The sequence below is a fragment of the Mastigoproctus giganteus genome, chromosome 11 (genome assembly GCF_048544385.1).
Source record: "Mastigoproctus giganteus isolate SK-2022 chromosome 11, ASM4854438v1, whole genome shotgun sequence".
NCBI classification, from domain to species: domain Eukaryota; kingdom Metazoa; phylum Arthropoda; class Arachnida; order Uropygi; family Thelyphonidae; genus Mastigoproctus; species Mastigoproctus giganteus.
Genome location: NC_143585.1, coordinates 86534486 through 86556730, shown reverse-complemented (window position 1 = coordinate 86556730; position 22245 = coordinate 86534486). Strand labels below are relative to the sequence as shown.

The following is a 22245-nucleotide window of genomic DNA, read 5'->3' as shown; positions in this document are numbered from 1 at the left end:
TGACAATAGAACCATCTGGTTTTGACAGAGATGGAAGCAGAGATGGGCAAAAGTTGCAGCCAATAGCTTTGGCAAGAGACCAGAATGCTCGGCTACCATTAGGGCAAGAAGCAAGTTTTCTACTCTTAGCCTGTTCAAAATCTAGTTTGGACTGATTAATAACTGCTTTACAATTGTTGAGAGCTCTGGTGTAGGCAGAAAATGAAACTAAAGAATTGGAAACAAGCCAATTAAGATATGCAACATTCTTCTCTTGAACAGCTTGTTTGTTTGTTATTTGGTTTTTAGGAGCATTAGCAACTAAGGCCATATTGCTCCGGGGATATGCGGTGATCATTCCCTGACTTTTCCGCATCCTCCGTATTTGGTGGTCACGGGCTCGGACCCCGGTCTAATCAAGAAGTGTGTGCTACGTGCTACTGCTCATCTGGCTACGGAGGTGCCACTTGAACAGCCTTAGCACATTTATTGGAATACCAAGGTTTAGATAAAGGACTAGATTTTAAGGCGGAATAAAGGAAAGGATTCCATTCCTACAAGAATAATTTCACTGACACGATCTGAGCAAACGTTGACAGAAGTTTTGAAACAGTAATCCGATCAACAAAAAGAAATCTCACAGGTCATCCCATTTTGCATTCTTGTAATACCAAACAACATGAGGTTGGGAATAGCCACGAGATAAAGGCTCCATTGGAGAAGAGGCAATCACCAAGTTGTGATCTGAGGTGGCTAAAGGAGCACTCACCTCAACCGTTTGCTTAGAAGGATTGTTTGTGAGAAAAAGATAAAGTGGGTTGGCTGTTTGGTTAGTATTGTCCAGTATTCTGGTAGGTAAATGAATAATGTGTGTGAGTTCATTAGTAATTGCAAAAGCCTCAGCATCTCGACCAGCTGGATCTGTGTGAATAGAAAACAGAAGCAAACTGCAGTTGTGAACATTAAAATCACCAAGGAAAATGACCTCACTTTTATGAAAATTGGACTGGAGAAAGTCAAGTTGCAAAGAGAGGAGGTCAAAGAGTTCCAAGTGATTAGTGGAGTTGGGAGAATGGTAGAAACAACAGATGAATTTGACAGAATGAGGTAGAGAGATTTTAAGCCAGAGAAGATCGAAAAGAGGAGATTCCAAATTACCAAGTCTCTAACAGGGAATATCGGAACAGACATATGCACAAGTACCACCTTTGAGGTGAAAGGAATCATACAGCGAATAATTTGGGCAACTGAGATGAGCAGTGGTTGAATCAGCCGATGACTGAGATTCTGTCAGAAAAAGTACATGGAGTTTGGCAGACTGTAAATGGAAATGGACATCATTGAGATTAGAAATGAGACCACTTACAGGAAGTGTTTGGGAGGTTTAGATCTTTTCACAGATGAGTTTTCTCTATTAGTTTGACAATTCATGGTGCATTCAATAGTAAGAAAAAGTGGAGGGGGGTATGAGGTAATGAAATTATTGGATATAGCGTACACATGGTAAGAATATACCCAGATCCTTGACATAACATAGCCCCCCGCATACACACTACTCGGACTCCTTCCAGTCACTATCTGGCAGAGCAGAGGTAGCAAGATTATACACTAGCTGATTGGGAAGCCTGCTAAAGAGTTACCAATAGGTTTGGTCCAGTGTACTAACTAGTGGCTAGCCTGCGAACACCATTTTAAGTCCTGTTAAACTTTAACACCGCTTTAACTCCTGTTAAAGAACAGGGGTAAGTTAAGGAGCACAGGATTTGAGAACAAGTGGAGAAATACCATCAGGACCTGGAGCTTTCTTAGCATCAAGATTAATCAAAATCCTTCTGACATCCTTTTGACGGAAGACCACAGGGGCATTGAATGGAGCGTGGTGGGAATGGTGGTTGGTGTTTTTCCAAGATCATTAATACATGATTGGTAGAAAAAAATGGGATGCTAGCAGGAATTTTTACTACTTTATATTTCATCTACTACTATATTTTTCTACTATTACTATTTTTTTTTCTACTGCATTAATCCACAAAGAATTTTTTTGGAATGGGAATACCAAAAGTACACCAAGTTATAACTGGCAACCAAATGATTTTGTGATAATTGAGAGGAAAGTGGCAAAGAAATTGTTGAAGGTAAAAGTAAACAAGGTATCTGAGACTGATGGGATTTATCCAATCATTTTAAAAGAAGCAGCAAAAGAGGAAGCAGACTTTTTGGCCATAATTATGACTGCGCCACTGGTTTCGTGGGAGGTCCCTACAGGTTTGAGATGTGAAAATGTCTCTCAAATTCACAAAAGGGGAATCAGAGGGCAATTACAGACCCATAAGATTTACTTCTGTTCCAGAGAAAATAATGCAGTCATTGGTTAAAGAAGTAATGTAAGAACATCTAGCTAGGAATGCAGATATTAGTGGAGTGCTCTAGGGTTCGGTGCTTGGCCCATTGTTGTTTTCAGTATTTATTAATGATACTGACAAAGGCATAGCAAGCTTAATATTTACATTTGCAGATAATACAAAGTTGGCAAAGTTGACTGTACATTATTAATGTACAGTCTAACATGAAGTTCTCTGAACAGTGCAGACAGACTTCTAGGATAGTTCATGGAGTTTTGTTAGTGATATACAAGAATTTTGCCAGCAGGGATAAAGATGTGATTATTCTACTGTATAAGGCAATGGTTAGGCCACATACTGCATACAGGTCTAGTACTGTATACAGGTGTAGATGCCTCATTTTAGGAAGGATGTGGATTTGTTAGAATAGATGCAGAGAAGAGCAATGAGATTAGTGGGGGGAACAAAGGGGTATTCTTACCAGGAAAGACTTCAGTTCTGCAAATTGTGGAATCTGGAAACTGGGCACCTGAAAGATATCTAAATGGAGTGCTTAAGATTTTGACTGTCCTGAGTAAGCTAAATTTTATTATGTATCCTTACTCTTGCTCAAACAAAACACATATATGGGGATATAAATTTAAAATAAGGAAGAATGGTTGCAGAATAGATGTGCACATTTTTGCTTTCAGCCAGAAGATAAGTGATTGTTGGAATAAACTTCCATCTGGTGTTGTGGAAGTTTAAATAAATTTAAGGAAGAATTAGACAAATTATTATAGAGGATGGGCAAGTGATGTGGGAAGGTTTTTATTTATTTATTTTTTTTTTTTTTGGTTGATACTGTATAAGCTTGCTTTCTTGCATCATTTGCCATTACTAATATTAATAATTTTCACTTTTCAAAAATTTTGTGTTTTGCCTGTTTGAGAGCATTATTCAGCGAAGTTTGTAATCATTACAGATTGGAAATGTTGACGTTCCACTCCATGAACAACACCATATAAATAAAGAATGTATGAACAATGCAGTTAAATACTCTTCATAATCAAAATGTTCTATTAACAATTCCCAATAACATGCTGCATCATTGATGAAATCAGTTGTTTCTGAAGAAAAGCAAATGGATATAATAAACATACAGGAAAATCCTTCCTTTGCAAAATGATTAGCAGCACAAACTTCCAAAATTACAGGACATGCATTGTCCTCTAGAGTTATTCAGTCAGTTCCTTTGCTTCCAAAGTCTGTTGCCTTGTCTGTTGACTGTTGCCTTGAACAAAGCTTTTGATGTTTTAGTGATTTCTGGATTATGTGATAAATTTGCAACAGGTATTTTAATTACATCAGCCATCTCCTTTTACCTCATGTCTCTATATTGTCTCCTTTTACCTCATGTCTCTATATTGTCTCCTTTCTGCCCTCTCATGCTAATTCAAAGTCATATCCGTGGTTTTGTGAGGTTGCGACACTCCTGGGAGGGGGGGTCATCTATTAGAATATTTTAATTTCACCCACAAACTTTATATACATAATGAACTAAATCAACCATTTACTTTTAACAGTTCCAATCATCAGGATTTAACTTTATGAACTAATAGCATTTCTAACAAAATTATTGATTGGAACATATCTGTAGATTGAACAATGATCACAGGACTAGAGTGTTTTTATGTAGCTGCTAATTCCCTTTATTGAACATCACTCAATATTCTATCAAACACAATGAAACAGGCATAAACATGCATTGAAGATAGCTTTTCACATGATAATCTTCCAAATTTTGAATCACTTTCTGTTAAATGTTTCATTTGGACACAGTCTTTCCACCTTGGGGCATCAAGTCCACTAAGCTCTCAAAAGTTTCAAATAAAAAGAGAAAGACCCTCCCCTTAAGTGGATTGACTTATATCTACTGCGACTTGAAAAAATCTTATGTTGAGGCTATTGTTATACAAAAGCATTCATCATGGAAAAACCTCAAAAAATTCTGACCCTTAGGATCTTCTGTACAGAAATAAAACAGTTTTGCCTGATATATACAATAACACAGAGCCAACAAACTGGTATGAGTCAGTGAACGCTATTTGAGACAGACGTTTACCTGTTGATCATTTTGACACACAGACACAAAGTGACATGCATTCTGAAAATTTAACTTGTTGTATACCTTCAGTTGATATGTACCCTTTTACTATGAAAGAAATGGTGTATGTAGTCAAAAATTAAAACAAATAAATGCCCTGACACGGAATTATGGGAGAACATTTTCATTAAAAAAAAAATTTTGAATTAAAGCCTGAACTACTTCTGATGTTATTTAATAAATATCTCTCTGAATGTGTTTTCTTGACATGTGGGAACATGCCCTACCTACTGAAAATTCTCCAAAAACATGGTAAATCTGCACAAGAATTGATCTTTTTGAATCCGTGGGTCTAACTTCTCTGCAACAACGTGACTGGTCAAGATTTGTTTGTTTGTTTGTTTGTTATTTAGTTTTTAGGAGCATTAGCAACTAAGGCCATATTGCTCCGGGATATGCGGTGGTCATTCCCTGACCTTTCCGCATCCTCCATATTTGGTGGTGATGGGCTCGAACCCCGGTCTAATCAAGAAGCATGTGCTACGTACTGATGCTCCTTCCCACCTGGCTACGGAGGCGCCGACTGGTCAAGGTAAATTGTGTGAGGATTCACTACGTGATCTTGTAACCCGCTTCAAAAGATATAATGCTAAGTACAGGCTTGTATTTTTATCAATTTTTATGGTGGATTTGATTCCTTCTTGTGGAAGAGTACCCTCAATCAACAGAGGCATTTGCCTGAACAACTATAACTCATTGTAATGAATTATTTTAGCAACCACAAGTTCCAAGCACTATTCTGTCTCAAGACCTACCACACAAGGGTGTCCCCAAAGGATCCATCATGGGCCCTCACGTGGAAGATTGTTCTGAATGGCTGGCTATTCAGAACAATCACAAAACCCATAAAATCCCTTATACTGATGACTTGACAGCTTGTGGTTTTTGTTAGGTCATGTTCTGCTTTGGAACCAACTGCTAATAACGTTTTATCCAGTCTTCCCAACTGGTCTGTTCTGAACAAACTGAGCTTTTCTTCAACTAAAATGAAAATGTTGATCTTTAAGGGGAAAGCTCCACTATAATCGTCCTCCAGTTATTAAAATCAACAGAAAATTTATCCCTCTGGCTCCAGAGATTAAGTATTCAAGCATTATAGTAGATAAACTCAATTTTATTTCACATGTAAATCATCTTACTGTTAAGATGAAAAAAATTTATCGGCTCCCTAATTAGGATCTCCAAACAGGACTGAGCACTTAGTCAAAGAATGCTCCAATTTTATTAAAATGCTGTTTTTGTCCCAATGGCCATATACCATTCTGGTACATGGTTCCACAGGACAAAGAAATCTTTTTTCAAACCAAACTATTAACTCCTCAGAAAATAACATTTACATTACTTATTTAACAAGGCTTGCCAAACAGTTTCTACTGCTGTGTTACACATTATAACTGGACTCATGCCTCTAGTTTATAAACATTTAATTTCAATCAAAATCCAGAATTCCCACTGATTTCTTCAGAATTGCACTTGACTTAAATATTGACATCAAGAGTAAAATATCTAGATACTGGAACAAGTGCCTCAGCATTTGGCAAACTCAGTGGGATCAGCTACAAAGAACATATTACTTATTCTTTTCTTCCTGGGGCCACCTTTACCACCATAAAAAAGACAAAGAAATGATTTGCCAAGCTTATATACATCATACCTGGCCATTAAAATCTCATAAGACAAATGGCTGGTGCTGCTGTCTTGAGTTCTCCATATTGAATTGGGACTAACGATACCTTAATGGTCTAACTACCAGGATTTATAGATCTTACTGAGTGAATTTGACTTTACCCAATTGGTAGTAATCAGTTTTAAATGATACTGACTTATTAGGATCTCACGCACAATATCTTAGCCCATGATAATTTATAACCCTAAGACCTTAGATAAGAGATTTTACTGAACTTCCTCAGATGGATGCTTCTCTTTGAACTTGACTACTTGAACCTTTAAACTATACTGTCTCCCTGAACTTGTCTTTACCAGAACTGAAAATTAGTTTGTAATGCGAATCCCTAGGCTTGGGCTTGTCTGTACTCAATTCGAATTCCACCTTCTGTAATATGGGTAGCATGGTTTGCAACCTCTGTGTGGTCTTGACCTTATTACTATCTTGACTTCCTGATCACGACTGTACCAGATCTGATGTGATAGTACTGGATCTGACTTCCTGAACCTTGCCTATACAAGATTCGACTCTGATAGACTACCTGCCTGAACTTGAATAAATTGGATGGGCTGACTGGGACCTATATATGGTTCTTGGGAATATTGCAACTTTTATTCTACTCCTTCTTCCTTTTTTTTTTTTTTTTTTTTCTTGCTAGCTCCTTATAGGGAACAGGATTTACTAGCCTCACTGTTGGAATACGTGGGAATTTTGGTTTTTATATATATATATATATATATATTTTTTTTTTTTTTTTTTTTTTTTATTATTATTAATTTTATTTTTTAATATTTTAGTCCCTTTTTAGGGGATGGAATTTTCTGGCCATGTACAGAACATGTACTTGTTTATTTTAAGTAAAATGTTTACTGCAACTTCATAACCTAAATTTGATTCTATTATAATGGTTAGATAACTGCAACACAAGTACACAATAAATAAATTTTCATATGATGCAGGGCCAAATAGCCTTGAAATGGCTATCTGGATGGCAGTATCCTAGGGATAAGTAACAATAGTCTTCTCTATTGGGGAAGCATTACTTATTTGATGTATAATGAACAGGCAACTTGTTAAGGCATTCACAATATGAGATGTAAAAAAAAATGATGCCACGTGATCAACCAAAGTTGATTACTACATACGGACTTGATGCAATCAACTAACTTCTAACTTGTATGTCTAATAAGTTTTCCATAGTCTGAGGCTTTCAACTCTAAATTTTTAATGAGTTTTAAACTACCATGCACCATTTACCCAGGGGCTCTCATCTGGTGAGTACTGACTTGCCACCCACCCTGAACTGGATATCATCATTCTTCTCTTTCTTGATTCCCGTCTCTCTCTCTCTCTCTCTCTCTCTCTCTCTCTCTCTCTCTCAGGGGTAACTCAAAAATTTTTTTTTTTTTTTTTGGCTGGTGCAGCGAAAGCCTCAGGCTTCCTTGCACCATACACTAATTATAATAATGATAATAATTTCACATCTCTCATATTGTGGAGTTAATTTCGCAACTGGGTTGTCAGTTGTTATACCTACCAACCCATTGATGAATGGCCAAATAGCCCTCAAACAGCCATCTGGATGGTGGTATCCACTAAGAATAAGTTACAATAGTCTTCTTTGTTGGAGAAGCATTACTTATTCAAAGTATAATGAACAGGCAACTCATTATGAAGGTATTCACAATATGAGATGTAAATAAAAGAATGCATGTAATCAACTTCAGTTGACTTACTATGTACAAACTTGATGCAATGCACTAACTTGTATGTCTAGATAAATTTTCATATTATGCAGCAAATTGAACATAATTCTGCTTAAATTTTCTAACTTACCTGGTAGGTATGGAGACTGAGCAGATTCTCTAATTTTAATAATTTCTGTTCGCAGTTCCTTAGTTTCATCTCATAGTGTCCTCTTACTCTGTGCAGTTCTCTCCGCCAACCTTGTTCTTTCTCCTCATACACTTTAAATATCACTTGTTCATTTTGCTCCAATGTCTCACGTAAATAGGAAATTTCTGAATCCTTTTCACGCAGCATGGCTTCTAGTTCTGCAACACCACTATCACTTGGAGAAGGCGTGCCCAGGTGTTCAAGATGTAAAGTAGATCCATGCCCAACATGTGACGATATACATGACACAGAAGTATCTGAGTTTCTGAGACAACTATCCATGGAATAAGTTAATGAGAGGGGATCATCATCTCCAAGGGGATAATGGCTGCACGATCGTGATTCTGACTCGCACGAGTATGGACTTGGTTGAGATGATCGATGACCAATACCATATGTAGGAGTAGAATACTGAGGACTAACAAATGCAGCTGTAATGAGTGGTCTACAAGCAACAGGCCGAATCACTGTTTTTGTCTAAAAAATTAGGCAGATAAGGGAGAAAATAGGTCATTAGGCATCTGCTTTCTTTTCGATGCTTTTAAAGTTAATAAATTAAAATTATAACCAGTAACCAAATTTGTTCTCCAACAATAAAACCCGCATTTTTTTTATTATCCACAAATTGTGGATAATAAAAGCCAATAACTAAATCTCAATTAATTGGCCAATTATTCCTGATAATTAAAATTACACCTTCATACAAAGCAGGATTCAATAGATAGGAGTGCACTGGAAAGTCATTCTGCAGTGGTAATGTTATGTATTAAAAATGATATTTTATTAACAATCATTCAGCTTTTAAAATTTTCCCTTTCATCTCCTATACAACAAAACATATTCTAAAAGTTTTGAACTTATTAATGCATTTTAAATTGAACATAATTCTAAATATAATAAATCAAGTTTTATATAATTTGGTTACTCTTTGTTGTGGACAGTAATTTTGTGAAATATGAAGCAGTTATTTCACACTAATGCTTAATGGCAAGCATGCTTGTTAGCGTAACACCTGCTAAGAAACTTGGTATTTCATATATATAATATATAACAAAACAAGTTAGCTAATGTAAGCAATGCATTACATTTCAGGTGCATTAGCAACTACAGTAATAATTCACAATTTATAACAAAAAAAAAAAAAAAAACCCAAATGCAATGATTATTACGCACAATACACAGTACAGGCAATCCCTAACTTATGCAATACTCGATTTAAGTATATTCGACTTTACCTAAGTTTTTGCCAGCTGATGACAACTGAAAAAAATTTGGAAATGTATTTTGCATCCTATAGGAATAAATGGAGGTATTGTGAAAACATTGTAGTTGAACCCAATAACACATTGTGTGTTTTTTTTTTTTTTTTTTTGTAATTCGTTCCAAGACCTCAGAAGTTGAAATTTTTGCTGTATAACTAAGCTATTTAAATCTCTAAAAGGTCATTTTTATAATGGAAATTGTATTAGTTTTATATAAATTTATGTCAAATAGTACAACACACTTGTAAAATAGTATTCACTTTTGAAGCAGTGAGACTTAATTCCATGCAATAGATAACAAACTTTGTCCTGCGTCATACTTCTTAATTATTTTCATCTTCATTTCTAAATCAATTTTCTTCCTTTTCTTAGCAGTCACCACTTGCACTTTCTGTTGGTCACTTTCCCTTCACCATTATAATAAGTAAACATAAGTAATGAAGAGAAGATTCTGATAATTTTTTTTGTCTATACTCCAGAATTTCGGTACAAGTTTTCTCTCCGCAGTGGGCGTGGTCTTAAACAGAGATATAGTACGGTCGAGTTCTATAATTGGGTGATTACTGTGAATGCGTATTTTTGTTTCTGATTGTTTCACTGGATGCGAATTTAGTTTGGCTTAGAGGGAAGTACGAAGTTATCGTTTGGCCTCGCTATCTGCAGTCTTAGTTAGGGTATTTATCCCCTGCCTTACTGCTGTTTTTATAGCAGAAAATGAGTTCCCTATTTAAAAACAGCGGTAACGGTTATTTAACCAAAGATTTTGCCCAGCACTCGATATCTGCAGTCTTAGTTAGGGTATTTATTATTATAATTAGCCTTAGCCTTATTATTATAATTAGCCAATCTTCCTTACATTTCGAGGGTACAGCTCTAAAACGGTGTTCACAGGCTAGCCGCTAGTTAGTACACTGGACCAAACCTATTGGTAACTCTTTAGCAGGCTTTCCGATCAGCTAGTGTATAATCTTGCTACCTCTGCTATGCCAGATAGTGAGTGGAGGGAGTCCGAGTAATGTGTATACGGGGAGCATTGCCGAGGCTATGTTATGTCAAGGATATGGGTATATTCTTACCATATGTGCACCATATTCAAAAATTTCATTACTTCATACCGCCCATCTCCCCCACTTTTTCTTACTATCGAATACACCATGAATTGTCAAACTAATAGAGTAAGCTTATCTGTGAAAAGATCTAAACCTTCCAAACACTTCCTAGTTCATTTCACAAATATACATGGTCTCAATTCTAATCTCGATGTCCATTTCCACTTGCAGTCTGCCAAACCTGATGTACTTTTCATGACAGAATCTCAGTTATCGTTTGATTCAACTACTACTCATCTCAGTTGCCCAAATTATTCGCTGTATAATTCCTTTCACCTCAAAGGGGGTTCTTGTGCATATGTCCGTTCCGATATTCGCTGTCAGAGACTTGGCAATTTGGAATCTCCTCTTTTCAATCTCTGGTTTAAAATCTCTCCGCCTCATTGTGTCAAATTCATCTGCTGTCTCTACTGTTCTCCCAACTCCGCTAATCGCTTGGAGCTCTTTGACTTCCTCCAGTCCAACTTTCCTAACAGTGAGGTAATTTTCCTTGGTGATTTTAATGTTCCAACTCCAGCTGGCTTCCATTTTCTAGTCACACCGACCCAGCTGGTCGAGATGCTGAGGCTTTTGCAATTTCTAATGACCTTGCACAGATTGTACATTTACCTACAAGAATACCGAACAATCCTAACCATACAGCCAACAACGCTTGATCTTTTTCTCACAAACAACCCTAAGTACATGGTCGAAGTCAGTGGTCCTCTAGGCACCTCAGATCACAACTTGGTGATTGTCTCTTCTCCAATGGAGCCTTTATCTCATGGCTATTTCCAACCTCGTATTGTTTGGCATTATAAGAATGCAAAATGGGATGACCTACGAGATTTATTTTCCTTGGTCGGATTACTGTTCCAAAACTTCTGATGCCAATGTTTGCTCTGATCGTGTCAGTGAAATTATTCTTGTAGGAATGGAATCCTTTATTCCACACTCCACTTTAAAATCTCATCCTCTGTCTAAACCTTGGATTTCCAATAAATGTGCTAAGGCTGTTCAAGAGAAGAATGTTGCATATTGTAATTAGCTTGTTTTCTTCAGTTTCATTTTCTGCCTATACCAAAGCTCGCAACAATTGTAAAGCAGTTATTAACCAGTCCAAACTAGATTTTGAACAGGCTAAGAATAGAAAACTTGCTTCTTGCCCTAATGGTAGCCGAGCATTCTGGTCTCTTGCCATAGCTATTAACCGCAACTTTTGCCCATCTCTGCTCCCACCTCTGTCAAAACCAGATGGTTCTGTTGTCACTTCAGTCAAGGATAAAGCTGACCTGCTAGCATCCCATTTTTCTTCCAACTCATGTATTAATGATCTTGGTAAAACAGCTCCCACCATTCCGAACACGCTCCATTCAATGCCTCCTGTGGTCTTCCGTCAAAAGGATTTTGACGAATCTTGATGCTAAGAAAGCTCCAGGTCCTGATGGCATTTCTCCACTTGTTCTCAAAACCTGTGCTCCTTAACTTACTCCTGTTCTTTGCCACCTTTTTTCACTTTCTTATTCCAAAGGTGTTTTTCCTTCTGCCTGGAAATTGCTCATATCCAGCCAGTTCCTAAAAAGGGTGACAAATCCCTCCCATCAATTATCATCACACTGCAATTACTTCTACTCTTTCTAAAGAAATGGAGAAATCAATTAACTGCCAACTCTTTAATTACCTAGAAACCTTCCATCTGATCAATGCTCGGCAGTATGGATTCCAGCATGTCGATCCACTGGTGATATTCTGGCTTATGTTGCCCATTTATGGACAAATTCAATGGAAAAGTTTGGTGAAACACAAGCAGTTGCTCTTGACATCTTAAAGGCTTTCAATCGTGTTTGGCATAAAGGTCTTCCAAACAAGCTTCCATTTGCTTGGTTTGCTTTCACAAGCTTCCACAAGCTTGGTTTGCCAACTGTTTTTTGTAATTGGTTATCCAGTTTTCTCTCTGATCGCTCACTGAGGGTAATGGCAGATGGCTCTCTGTCTTCTAACTTCTCCACTAATGCCGGTGTCCCCCAAGGTTCAGTTCTTTCCCCCACTCTTTTCCTCTTGTATATCAATGACCTTCTTCCATTGACTGGAAATCCTATCCATAGTTTTGCCGATGATAGCACATTGCATTCAACTTTCCATTTTGAGAAACCTTGCCCTGCTCAATCAGCTTCAACTTCTCGAAAATCTGCTGCCAATTCCTTAAATGCCGATCTTCAGGTAATTCTCCAGTGGGGCAAAGACAACTTAGTTGATTTCAACCCTTCTAAAACTCAGTCTTGTCTTATATCTCGCAAAAAGGATTCTTCTGCTCCTATGCTTATCTTTCGTGACACTCCAATATCTAGGCAAAATGATATCACTTTGTGAAAATATCACAAACACTTTCAAAATTGAATCTTACAACTGATCATATGATAACGATGAAAGTGTAGTGAAATATCCATTATAAAAATGATCTTTTAGAGAGATAAATCGCTTAGTTAAAAAAGCGAAAATTCAACTTCTGAATTTTCAACTTGGAACGATTGGAACGAAAGTTGAAAATTCAACTTGGAACGAAATACAAAAAAAAAAAAAAAAACTCTGTTATATATCAATAAATTATATATCATAATTTTAACCCAATAATAGAGTTTTCACGATACCTCCATTTATTCCTAAACGATGCGAAATACGTTTCCATGATTTTTTTAAGTTTGCACCGGCCGACAAAAACTTACGTAAAGTCGAATTTCCATAAGTCTAGGAGTGCCTGTACATACAAGTCAATGAACCTTTTTGTTTATAGATATGGGATTGTTCACCTGTTATTAAATTTTTTTGCCGAACTTCTCATATTTCCATAGAAAATGGAATCTTCATGGAATTACGCCACTAATTCGGGACGGATTCAAGCGAAGAACGGTGTCCGTTCTTCGCTTGAATCCGCCTGGGGTTGGGGAAAGTTCCGACTCATAATAACTGCAAGGCAACACACCAACCCTATAACTGAAACTTTTATTAAAATAATAATAATATAAAAACAGATCAAATTTTGTAAAAATAAAATGGTAGAATAAAATAAAATGCACTGATTGTACAATAAAAGCGACAAAATAATATATATAAAATTAAAAATATGGAAATTACACTAAAAGGAAATAAAAACAACTGTAGCTTTCAGAGGCAACCGATTCCTTTATCAACAGTAAGACTTGTCACGGTACATCCTTAAGGGGCAGTGCAGTGGCGTAGCTACCATGTAGGCAGACAAGGCAATTGCCTCCGGGCCCCGGCGTCTTTGGCTGTCTCCTGTTTTTGCAATTTTCATTAAGTAGGGGCCCGAAAAAGGGCAGCTACGTTACTGGGTCAGTGCGCATATAAAAGAACATGTTAAAGGATCAACGCGTTTAAGATCAACAATGATCACAAAACAGTGTTTGGGTGCTATGTCGAAGATGGAAAAGCTATTAATAATATGGATGGAAAATCAGATTCAGAAGTGAATGACCCTGCATCTAATGGCCATTCAAGAAAAAGCAAGAAATATTTAGAAGGCATTAAGGATAACTATGGCGAACCAGAAGCAAAGTTCGTGGCAAGCAACAAGTGGTTTAATAGGTTCAAGTATCGCGCTGGTTTCCAAAACATTAAAGTATGAGGTGAAGTCGCCAGTGCCGATTCTGCAGCTGCAGAGAAATTTTGTGATGTGTTGGAAAAAATCCTTTCTAAGTTTCCACAGCCCTCTACTTCTGCAGCCGCATGCTTATCAGCTGGAGAGTTAATTCTGGAAACGATGCTCGAAAGGTAAAACTTGCTCACAATGATCACAAAACAGTGTTTGGGTGCTATGTCGAAGATGGAAAAGCTATTAATAATATGGATGGAAAATCAGATTCAGAAGTGAATGACCCTGCATCTAATGGCCATTCAAGAAAAAGCAAGAAATATTTAGAAGGCATTAAGGATAACTATGGCGAACCAGAAGCAAAGTTCGTGGCAAGCAACAAGTGGTTTAATAGGTTCAAGTATCGCGCTGGTTTCCAAAACATTAAAGTATGAGGTGAAGTCGCCAGTGCCGATTCTGCAGCTGCAGAGAAATTTTGTGATGTGTTGGAAAAAATCCTTTCTAAGTTTCCACAGCCCTCTACTTCTGCAGCCGCATGCTTATCAGCTGGAGAGTTAATTCTGGAAACGATGCTCGAAAGGTAAAACTTGCTGACGTTATGCCTCTCTCTTTTTGTAATTTTATAATTTTGAAATTTTTGTCATTTTGTACACTTTTGTATTTTTTCCTGTGCATGAGATAAAAAATTGAATAATTCTATTTACATGTTCTTCGAACAATTTTTTTGCTTCAATCAAATTTAGCACACACATAGTTGCGAATGCTACATAAGCATTTTGGGAAATTCCGACTTACGTGGAGTTCCGAGGAACGCAACCCTTACGTAAGTCGGGAAGTGCCTGTATTCGGATCGCACAATCGAACTTTACATTACCTCCTCCATTCACAGCATAGCCGAGAGATGTTTGCATATTTGATTCCTGACATGTCCCACAACTGGATCACTGCAATAAACTAATCAAGTTTTCACTTGAAAATATTTAAGAGCATAAAATAAAATAAACTTTCTTTATATTTAAAGTGACCAGACGTCCCAGATTATGCGGGACAGTCCCGGATTTCGGTCCTTTTCCCCCATATTGCAAACTGTCCAGGAAAATGTCCCAGATTTGACATATAGCTATCATACTTAATGCAAATCATTTGCATTATATTTGCCGGAAACCAATGGTACAACGGAAAGAGTTTTTTCGAGTTTTTTGTGGACGTCAACAAAAACACAGCTGACCGTAGAAACGCTGAAAGCAATACTACAAGTTATGTGCAATTTTGCTAATTGTGAAGAATTTTACGAAGAAATAGCAAATACACAGTACTGCCATAAATACTGTCACATGTATTACTGCGTATAGCCATAAAATAAAAAGACACACGAACTCAAAACTCTGTGGGTTTGTTCTTGAATACCCAACAAATGAAGCAACACAATACTCATTCAAAATGTCCCCCCCTTGTTTTTTACAGAAGACCTCAAACGTTCCAGCCATTCATCAACAGTACGCACAACATCCATGCTCCAGTGATCTCTTCAGGCTCTCCAATGTGGTATGCCTTTTACCACAGACCATCCCTTCCAAAATAGCCCACAAACGGTAATCAAGTGGATTAAGATCTGAGCTGGCAGGAGGCCATTCGTCATGCTTGATGAACTCGGGCACATTGTCTGTCAGCCATGTTTGGTTGATCTTTGCCTTGCTGACCAATGAAGAGAGTCTGATTGAGGGGTCTCGCATGCAGCTCCAGAATATCATTCAGGTACACCCTTGCACTAGTTTTCACTCCCTGAACACAAAAATGCATCTTTATTACACCGTCGTAGGAGACTCCCCACCAAACCATTACTGATGCTGGATAATGACCCCTTTCAATCCTTCTAACAGCCTGATATGGCTCTGCAGAGCTATGGGCATACGCCTTGTCATTTTGACGGTTGTAACTCTCCTGAATAGTAAAAAATCTTTTCATCTGTGAAGAGTATCTGTCGATGCTTACCATTCGTGTACCGACGATGCAGTGGCTCTGATCTTGATCTTTTTTACCTCCATTCCATCAGAGCTGGAGTTATGAACTGTCCTGTTCTCCTACAGTAGGTACCCATCGCTAGGTCACTTTTGATTATGCGTGCCATCAATCTTGGTGATAGTCCCATTTCTCTGGACATGATTTCCTTTTTTCATAGGGGACTCCTACGAATTCTGTTCTCCACCACCTTGATAGCTGCAGGGGTCCTCACGGTTCTTGGGCGATCCGACTGGGGCCTATCATCAATTCTCTTTTTTTCATTATGCCTATCAATTGCTCCTGTAATCAATTCTTCGGCTTATTCCAAGTGATTTCAGAAGTTTGAATTTTGACAGTAGTCCTGTTTTCTTTATCTCCCCATTCCATTTTCACTGACTTCGTTTACTTGTTGATGATACCTGTTAAAGAAAACCAAACATTTGTACTACACATGATGAAAAATCCACAGCTCTGTGATATGATTTTCTGTATTTACGGGAGTCTTACTTTTGTGACAGTATTTATGGCAGTACTGTGTAATGAAGAATTATTAAGAAAAATTCACTCAACGAAAAAAATATTATTATTATTATTATTATTATTATTATTAGCTACATGGTGCAAGGAAGCCTGAGGCTTATGCTGCACCAACCAAAAAAAAAAAAAAAATTCCCGAGTTAACCTGAGAGAGAGAGAGAGAGAGAGAGAGTGTCAATGGGAATCACCAAGAAAGAAGAATGATGATATCCAGCTCAGAACCCTGGGTGTGCCAAACCCATACTCACTAGATGTGAGCCCCTGGGAGTAAATATATATTTAATTATATTATTTAATTTCTCTTGTTTTTATTGTTAAAAGAAGTATGTATTATTATTATTATTTCACAGAAAAAAACTAACATTTTTTCACTAAACAAAAATGAAAATTGATTAAAAACATGACCCCTCTAATAAGTGGTTTTTTTTTTTTTTTTCCTTTCTAATTACAATTATTTTTCTAAGTTCACGTCCTTCCCTCAACATTCTGTTCGTTACGCAGCGTAACATGAAAGGTACCGTATAATGAATTTCAGCCTTTCTTTGAAAAAAAATAAATAATAAATAAAATAAAACAAATAAATATATATATATATATATATATATATATATATATATATATAGTTTTAAGAAGTTTGATATTTTATTTTATGTTTAATTCAAAGAAGTCAATGTATTTAATTTGTATTTTGTATGTGAATATTTTTATATATAAAAATATGTTTCTAGGGGAGTGAAAAATCCTCTCTCCTTTTGTCCCGCATTGGAATACTAAGGATCTGGTCACTTTATTTATAGGGGCTCGTATCTGGTGAATACGGGCTTGACACACCCAGGGTCCTGAGCTGGATATCATCATTCTTCTGTTTCTTGGCAATTCCTTTGGTTAAAAAATTTAACTCGGAATTTTTTTTTTTTTTTTTTTTTTTTGCTGGTGCAGCATAAGCCTTAGGCTTCCTTGCACTATATGGCTAATAATAATAATAATAATAATAATAATAATAATAATAATATTCTAGGATAAATAATTATATATCAGTGTAGATACACCATAGTTTACCCATAAATTAAACTATGTACGTAGTGAAAAGACATTGTTTTTAATTGTATCTCATATTGTGGCTACCTTCACACAATGAGATACCAGGCATTGCACTACTTCAAATAAGTAACACTTCTCTAGTATAGAAGACTACTATTATTTATTCTCAGTGGATACCACCACCCAGACGGCACCGTTTCAAAGCTGTTGGCCGTCTGGGCGGTGGTATCCACGAGAATAAATAACAGTAGTCTTCTATACTACAGAAGTGTTACTTATTTGAAGCAGTGCAATGCTTGATAACTCATTGTGAAGGGTAGCCAGGGCCGGATTTATGTATAAGCAAAATAAACAGTAGCTTAGGGGGCCATCGGGGGCCCCGGAAAAAATCCCATAATTTCCCACGAAAAGATGTCGATTAGTTTAGATTTTATTTGGCAAAATTTACAAGTCTTGTAATTTAAAATTACAAGCTCCCGACATAACGATTCGGCGGTAGCTTAGCGTCTAGACATAAAACAAAAAGTAACTAGAAATGCCACTGATCCGTGGCTACATGGAAAGGTTTGGCCTAATACCAAGTTCAATCACGAAGAGCTATACCATCTTATATGCCAGGACAACATTTTTCTAGCATTTCCGAACATTGAAACGATTTTACGTTTGTATTTAAGTTTGAGATCGAACTGCACTAGAGAACGATTGTTCAGTACACTGAAAATAATAAAAAACTATATGCGCACGACTGTCTCAGGAAAAATTAGTCGGCTTAACGATAAGCTGCGAACTCTTTGCTTCAATGATATAATTGACCAATTTTCCTCCATCAAAAGTAGGAAAAAAATGTTATAATGATTTTGTTGTGAATGAATGTATTTAATTATAAATCGGAAATATAATATATATTTTTAACTTTGTAAGTAATTTTTTTCTTTGTCGCATATGTATTTATATTTATTATATATAAAGAGATAATAATAAGTGTATTTTTTAGATTTTTTAAAATTAAACTTTTTTGGGGGGCCCAAAACATTTTGTGCTTGGGGGCCCGCAATACCTAAATCCGGCCCTGAGGGTAGCCATAATATGAGATACAATTAAAAACGATGCATTTTCACTATGTACATAGTTTAATTTATGGGTAAACTATTATGTATCTACACCCATATTATATAGTTATTTAAACCCATATGCTATTATGCCCTGTGCACATTTCGTCTTTAAAATTGGTTGAATGTGAACATCGTCATATTCAACGACCACGTTGACTCGATCAATTCAAGGCCTGTACAATTGTATCCGGCCTGAACCATGAAAACGTACGTTATACGTTTTCATGGTTCTGAAATAATAAATAAAAGTCTCAAAGACCAATAACAAAAACAAAAGTTAAAGAAAGAGAAAGGAGTTCGAGCCTATTTTATGCCATATAATACCAGCAACTTATTGAACATCATAAGACTGACGTTTCCCAATTCGTCATATATAACATTAAATTTCCATTAGCAAAGCTGGTTACTTCAACTGTTTTTTTTTTTTTTTTTATAGCTAGCAGTTTCTCACTTATAAACAAACACGGTTATTCACCTTAAAAGTAGAATCTTTTCTAAATTACGCCCGCCTCTTGAAGACCAAACCTGTGTATCAGAAGACTAACGCAAGACTATTGGACTGGAAGGACAAATTAGAATTCTGAAGATGAAGTTGTCGCAAATAACGATCTGACCCTTTACACACACACACACACACACACACACTACTTCATGCAAATCAATGCACTGACCTTCCTGCTGCGGCTTACTAAAAAGCCATTCTACCAAAAAGGTTAAAAAAGTAACAATACCCCTCTATTTGTCTTATCGCTTTCGCGGAAAACACAGAAAAATCATTGACTCTGATCATTTTGTTTCAGCAGACATGCTGACTAGTTGCATATGGAGGGCAAATTTCAAAAACTGCTACGTACCTCTCTTCTTCTTCCTTCTGCTCTGCAAGTCTTGTAATTAACAAGAAAGAGAGAGATGGTTTTGCAACGAAATGCTTCACGTGTCAGAACTTCGACTATTAAAGGGGTGGAGAAGTTAAGACTACAATGCTCTTTAATTATAAGAGAAGACACTGGCTGCTGCATAAATCAGCTTATCAGTCATGTTCTCTGTCTCCTTCAGTGCTCACAGATGCGCTACTAATCAATCTTGTACTGGGTTGGTCGTCTGACCTTTCTAACGAATGTTACCTTCTCACGTCAGAAACGGATTAACCCTCTACTTTGCAAGAATAGATCCGAAATAACTATTCTGCTGAGTATTTTCAGCAACTCTAGTTTTTTCACCAAACCAAATATCCATCAACAGTTTGCATTAATGGTTTAATGCTTGACTGATGTAGGACTTTCTAGTCTAACAAGGATTTTTATGTGATTATGCTATGATGGAATAAACATATTTACAGTAGCGGATAAAAAACTGCATCACCTTAAAAAAAAAAAGTAACATTTGTAGTGAAACGTATATTGTTTGATACGGTCATTTTGTTTGACACAAAGCGAAGGTATTGAGTCAGATAAAGCTTCTATTGCATCAGCCGTTTCTATAAATACGGCATTGGAAGGGTATGGACATGTGTTTTTGTAAAGGGCGGCTCCTAGAACGTGGGTTCATCTCCGCCTCGTATCTCTGTGAAGATCAGTATCACTACAAACGGGCCAGATGTGTGACGTAGGTTTGTGTGTATTATGTGTGTGTTCTGTTGTTCTGTTCTGGTCTCTTGGCTACCCAGAAGCATCAGTCACCTGGACAGATGATTCTGGGTACTCGAAGGGTATACACACTCATTAGTATCCTGTTTTGCAGTGGTGTAAGCATGGCTCCATATGTTCGATATTTCAACGGCTATGCCTTTGTAACCGCCATGCTAATGCTCCTCCTGATCTAAAACTGTACTTTGAGATGGCTTCTGGTGTTGAAACAACTGCACAAACTATCCAAAGACAGCTTTCGGAATGTGGTCTGCATGCCTATCGGCCCAGGAAGAAGAAGAAGCCTTTGTTAACCCAGCAAATGAGGAAGACGTGACTTGCTTGTTTTTGTCCACGAAACATGCGCTAAAACGCATGTTTCGTGGACAAAAGAGAAATGGGACACCGTCATCTTTTCTGACTAATCGAAATTCAACTTGCATGGCTCGGATGGGAAGCAATAGGTCAGAAAACGAAAATTGGAAGTATACCTTCCTGACAGCATAACACCGACTGTAAAGTACCCCGACTGTCAGATGGTCTGGGGATGCACAACAAGAAAAGGGATTGGGCGAATTAAGTTTATTAACGGAACGGTGAATGCAGAAACCTACACTGTTATCTTGAAGGAGTGCCTGAAACCCGTTATTAGGGATCACCACACAGACACGTACAAAACTGCATTTTTCAACAGGACTCGCACACAGCAGAATTGGTAAGTTTTATGCAATTTAGATTTAATGATGAGTTTGTCTTCTTGTCTCACAGCGCTTAAAACATACTCACACCAATGTTTTACCTCGTTTTTCTCCCTTAAGATGCAGACCTTTCATACCTCAGAAATGCTGAAATTAAAAGTGTTGGACTGGCAGGGCAACAGTCGAGATTTGAACCCTATTGAAAATACTATTGCAAATACTGGTTGCTGGTACATACTGTCGTCTAAAATTGCTCAGAAGAAGCCAACACGTAAGATTCGGGTTTCTTACCGACAGTATTGTTTTCTGCAATGGATGCATTCCTGGAAGTCCAAGAGAAAACTTTCTGTTTAGAGTCAAAACATTCTTCAAATGTATTGACACCAAAGAGGACTAGGTTGAAAAGCAACATGTTACTGGACTCCTCAAATAAATCCTTCATACTCAGGCCACGAACTTTCTAAACGCCCCCCCCCCCCCGTATTTTTTTCTTCCAAGAAATATCTTGTTTATCTGTAGTAATAAACAAATACCCATGATTAATTAAAATAAGGAAAATCAGAACATTTTATGTGTACTAATTTTCAGGCAGCATGGGCTAAAAAGTTTGTTTTTTGAAATTTGGAAACTACTCTCTGGGACTGATCCTTCTTCTCTTGTACCCATATTTTTCTCTCTTCATTCACTTTCCTGAAAGGTCCTTGCGTACCCCCAAGAGGTACACATACTAACAGTTTAAACCCGATATGCAGAATGTTTCCAAATTACAAAATGTGCAATTGGACGTATTCTAGGATCCATAATAAGAAAAAGCAAAACACGAAGTAAATTTAACATGCGCCGTGATTCTGAATGGTTACGGCTTTTTCAATTATAAAAGAATGGCTATCGAGTTTTGAATGGTCGAATTTTAAATTTTCGCTGCGAAAGAAAAATCCATCGCAGATTATGTAGCTAAAGTACGCAAAAACTATATTTTTCGATGAGTTTTTTTTGTTATTGATTTTTAAAAATAATCAAAAAAAAATTTATAACTACTCTGTATATAATGAGAATACAATATTTTTCGATTAACTGTAACAGATTCAACAACAAAACATTTAACTGAAATGAGTGTTTCACCAAAAAAGGGTGAAAACCACTGATCCATTGCATGCTTCTGTTAGCGACAACTACGAAAAATTTTTATTCTGTATTCATATGAGCAGGATAAATTTCAGTACCGTTACACGCATTTTAATT

At 36.9% G+C, this 22245-nt stretch overlaps 1 protein-coding gene across 1 annotated transcript in view; it reads right to left on the bottom strand.

Moving 5' to 3' along the window:
• LOC150078220 (leucine zipper putative tumor suppressor 2 homolog) overlaps positions 1-22245 on the bottom strand; it is a 106175-nt gene that overhangs the window by 23209 nt on the left and 60721 nt on the right. The window contains exon 3 of the mRNA XM_090384224.1: positions 7970-8506. Within this exon, the coding sequence (XP_090240350.1) occupies positions 7970-8506 (537 nt within the window). The remainder of the gene's footprint in view (positions 1-7969; positions 8507-22245) is intronic.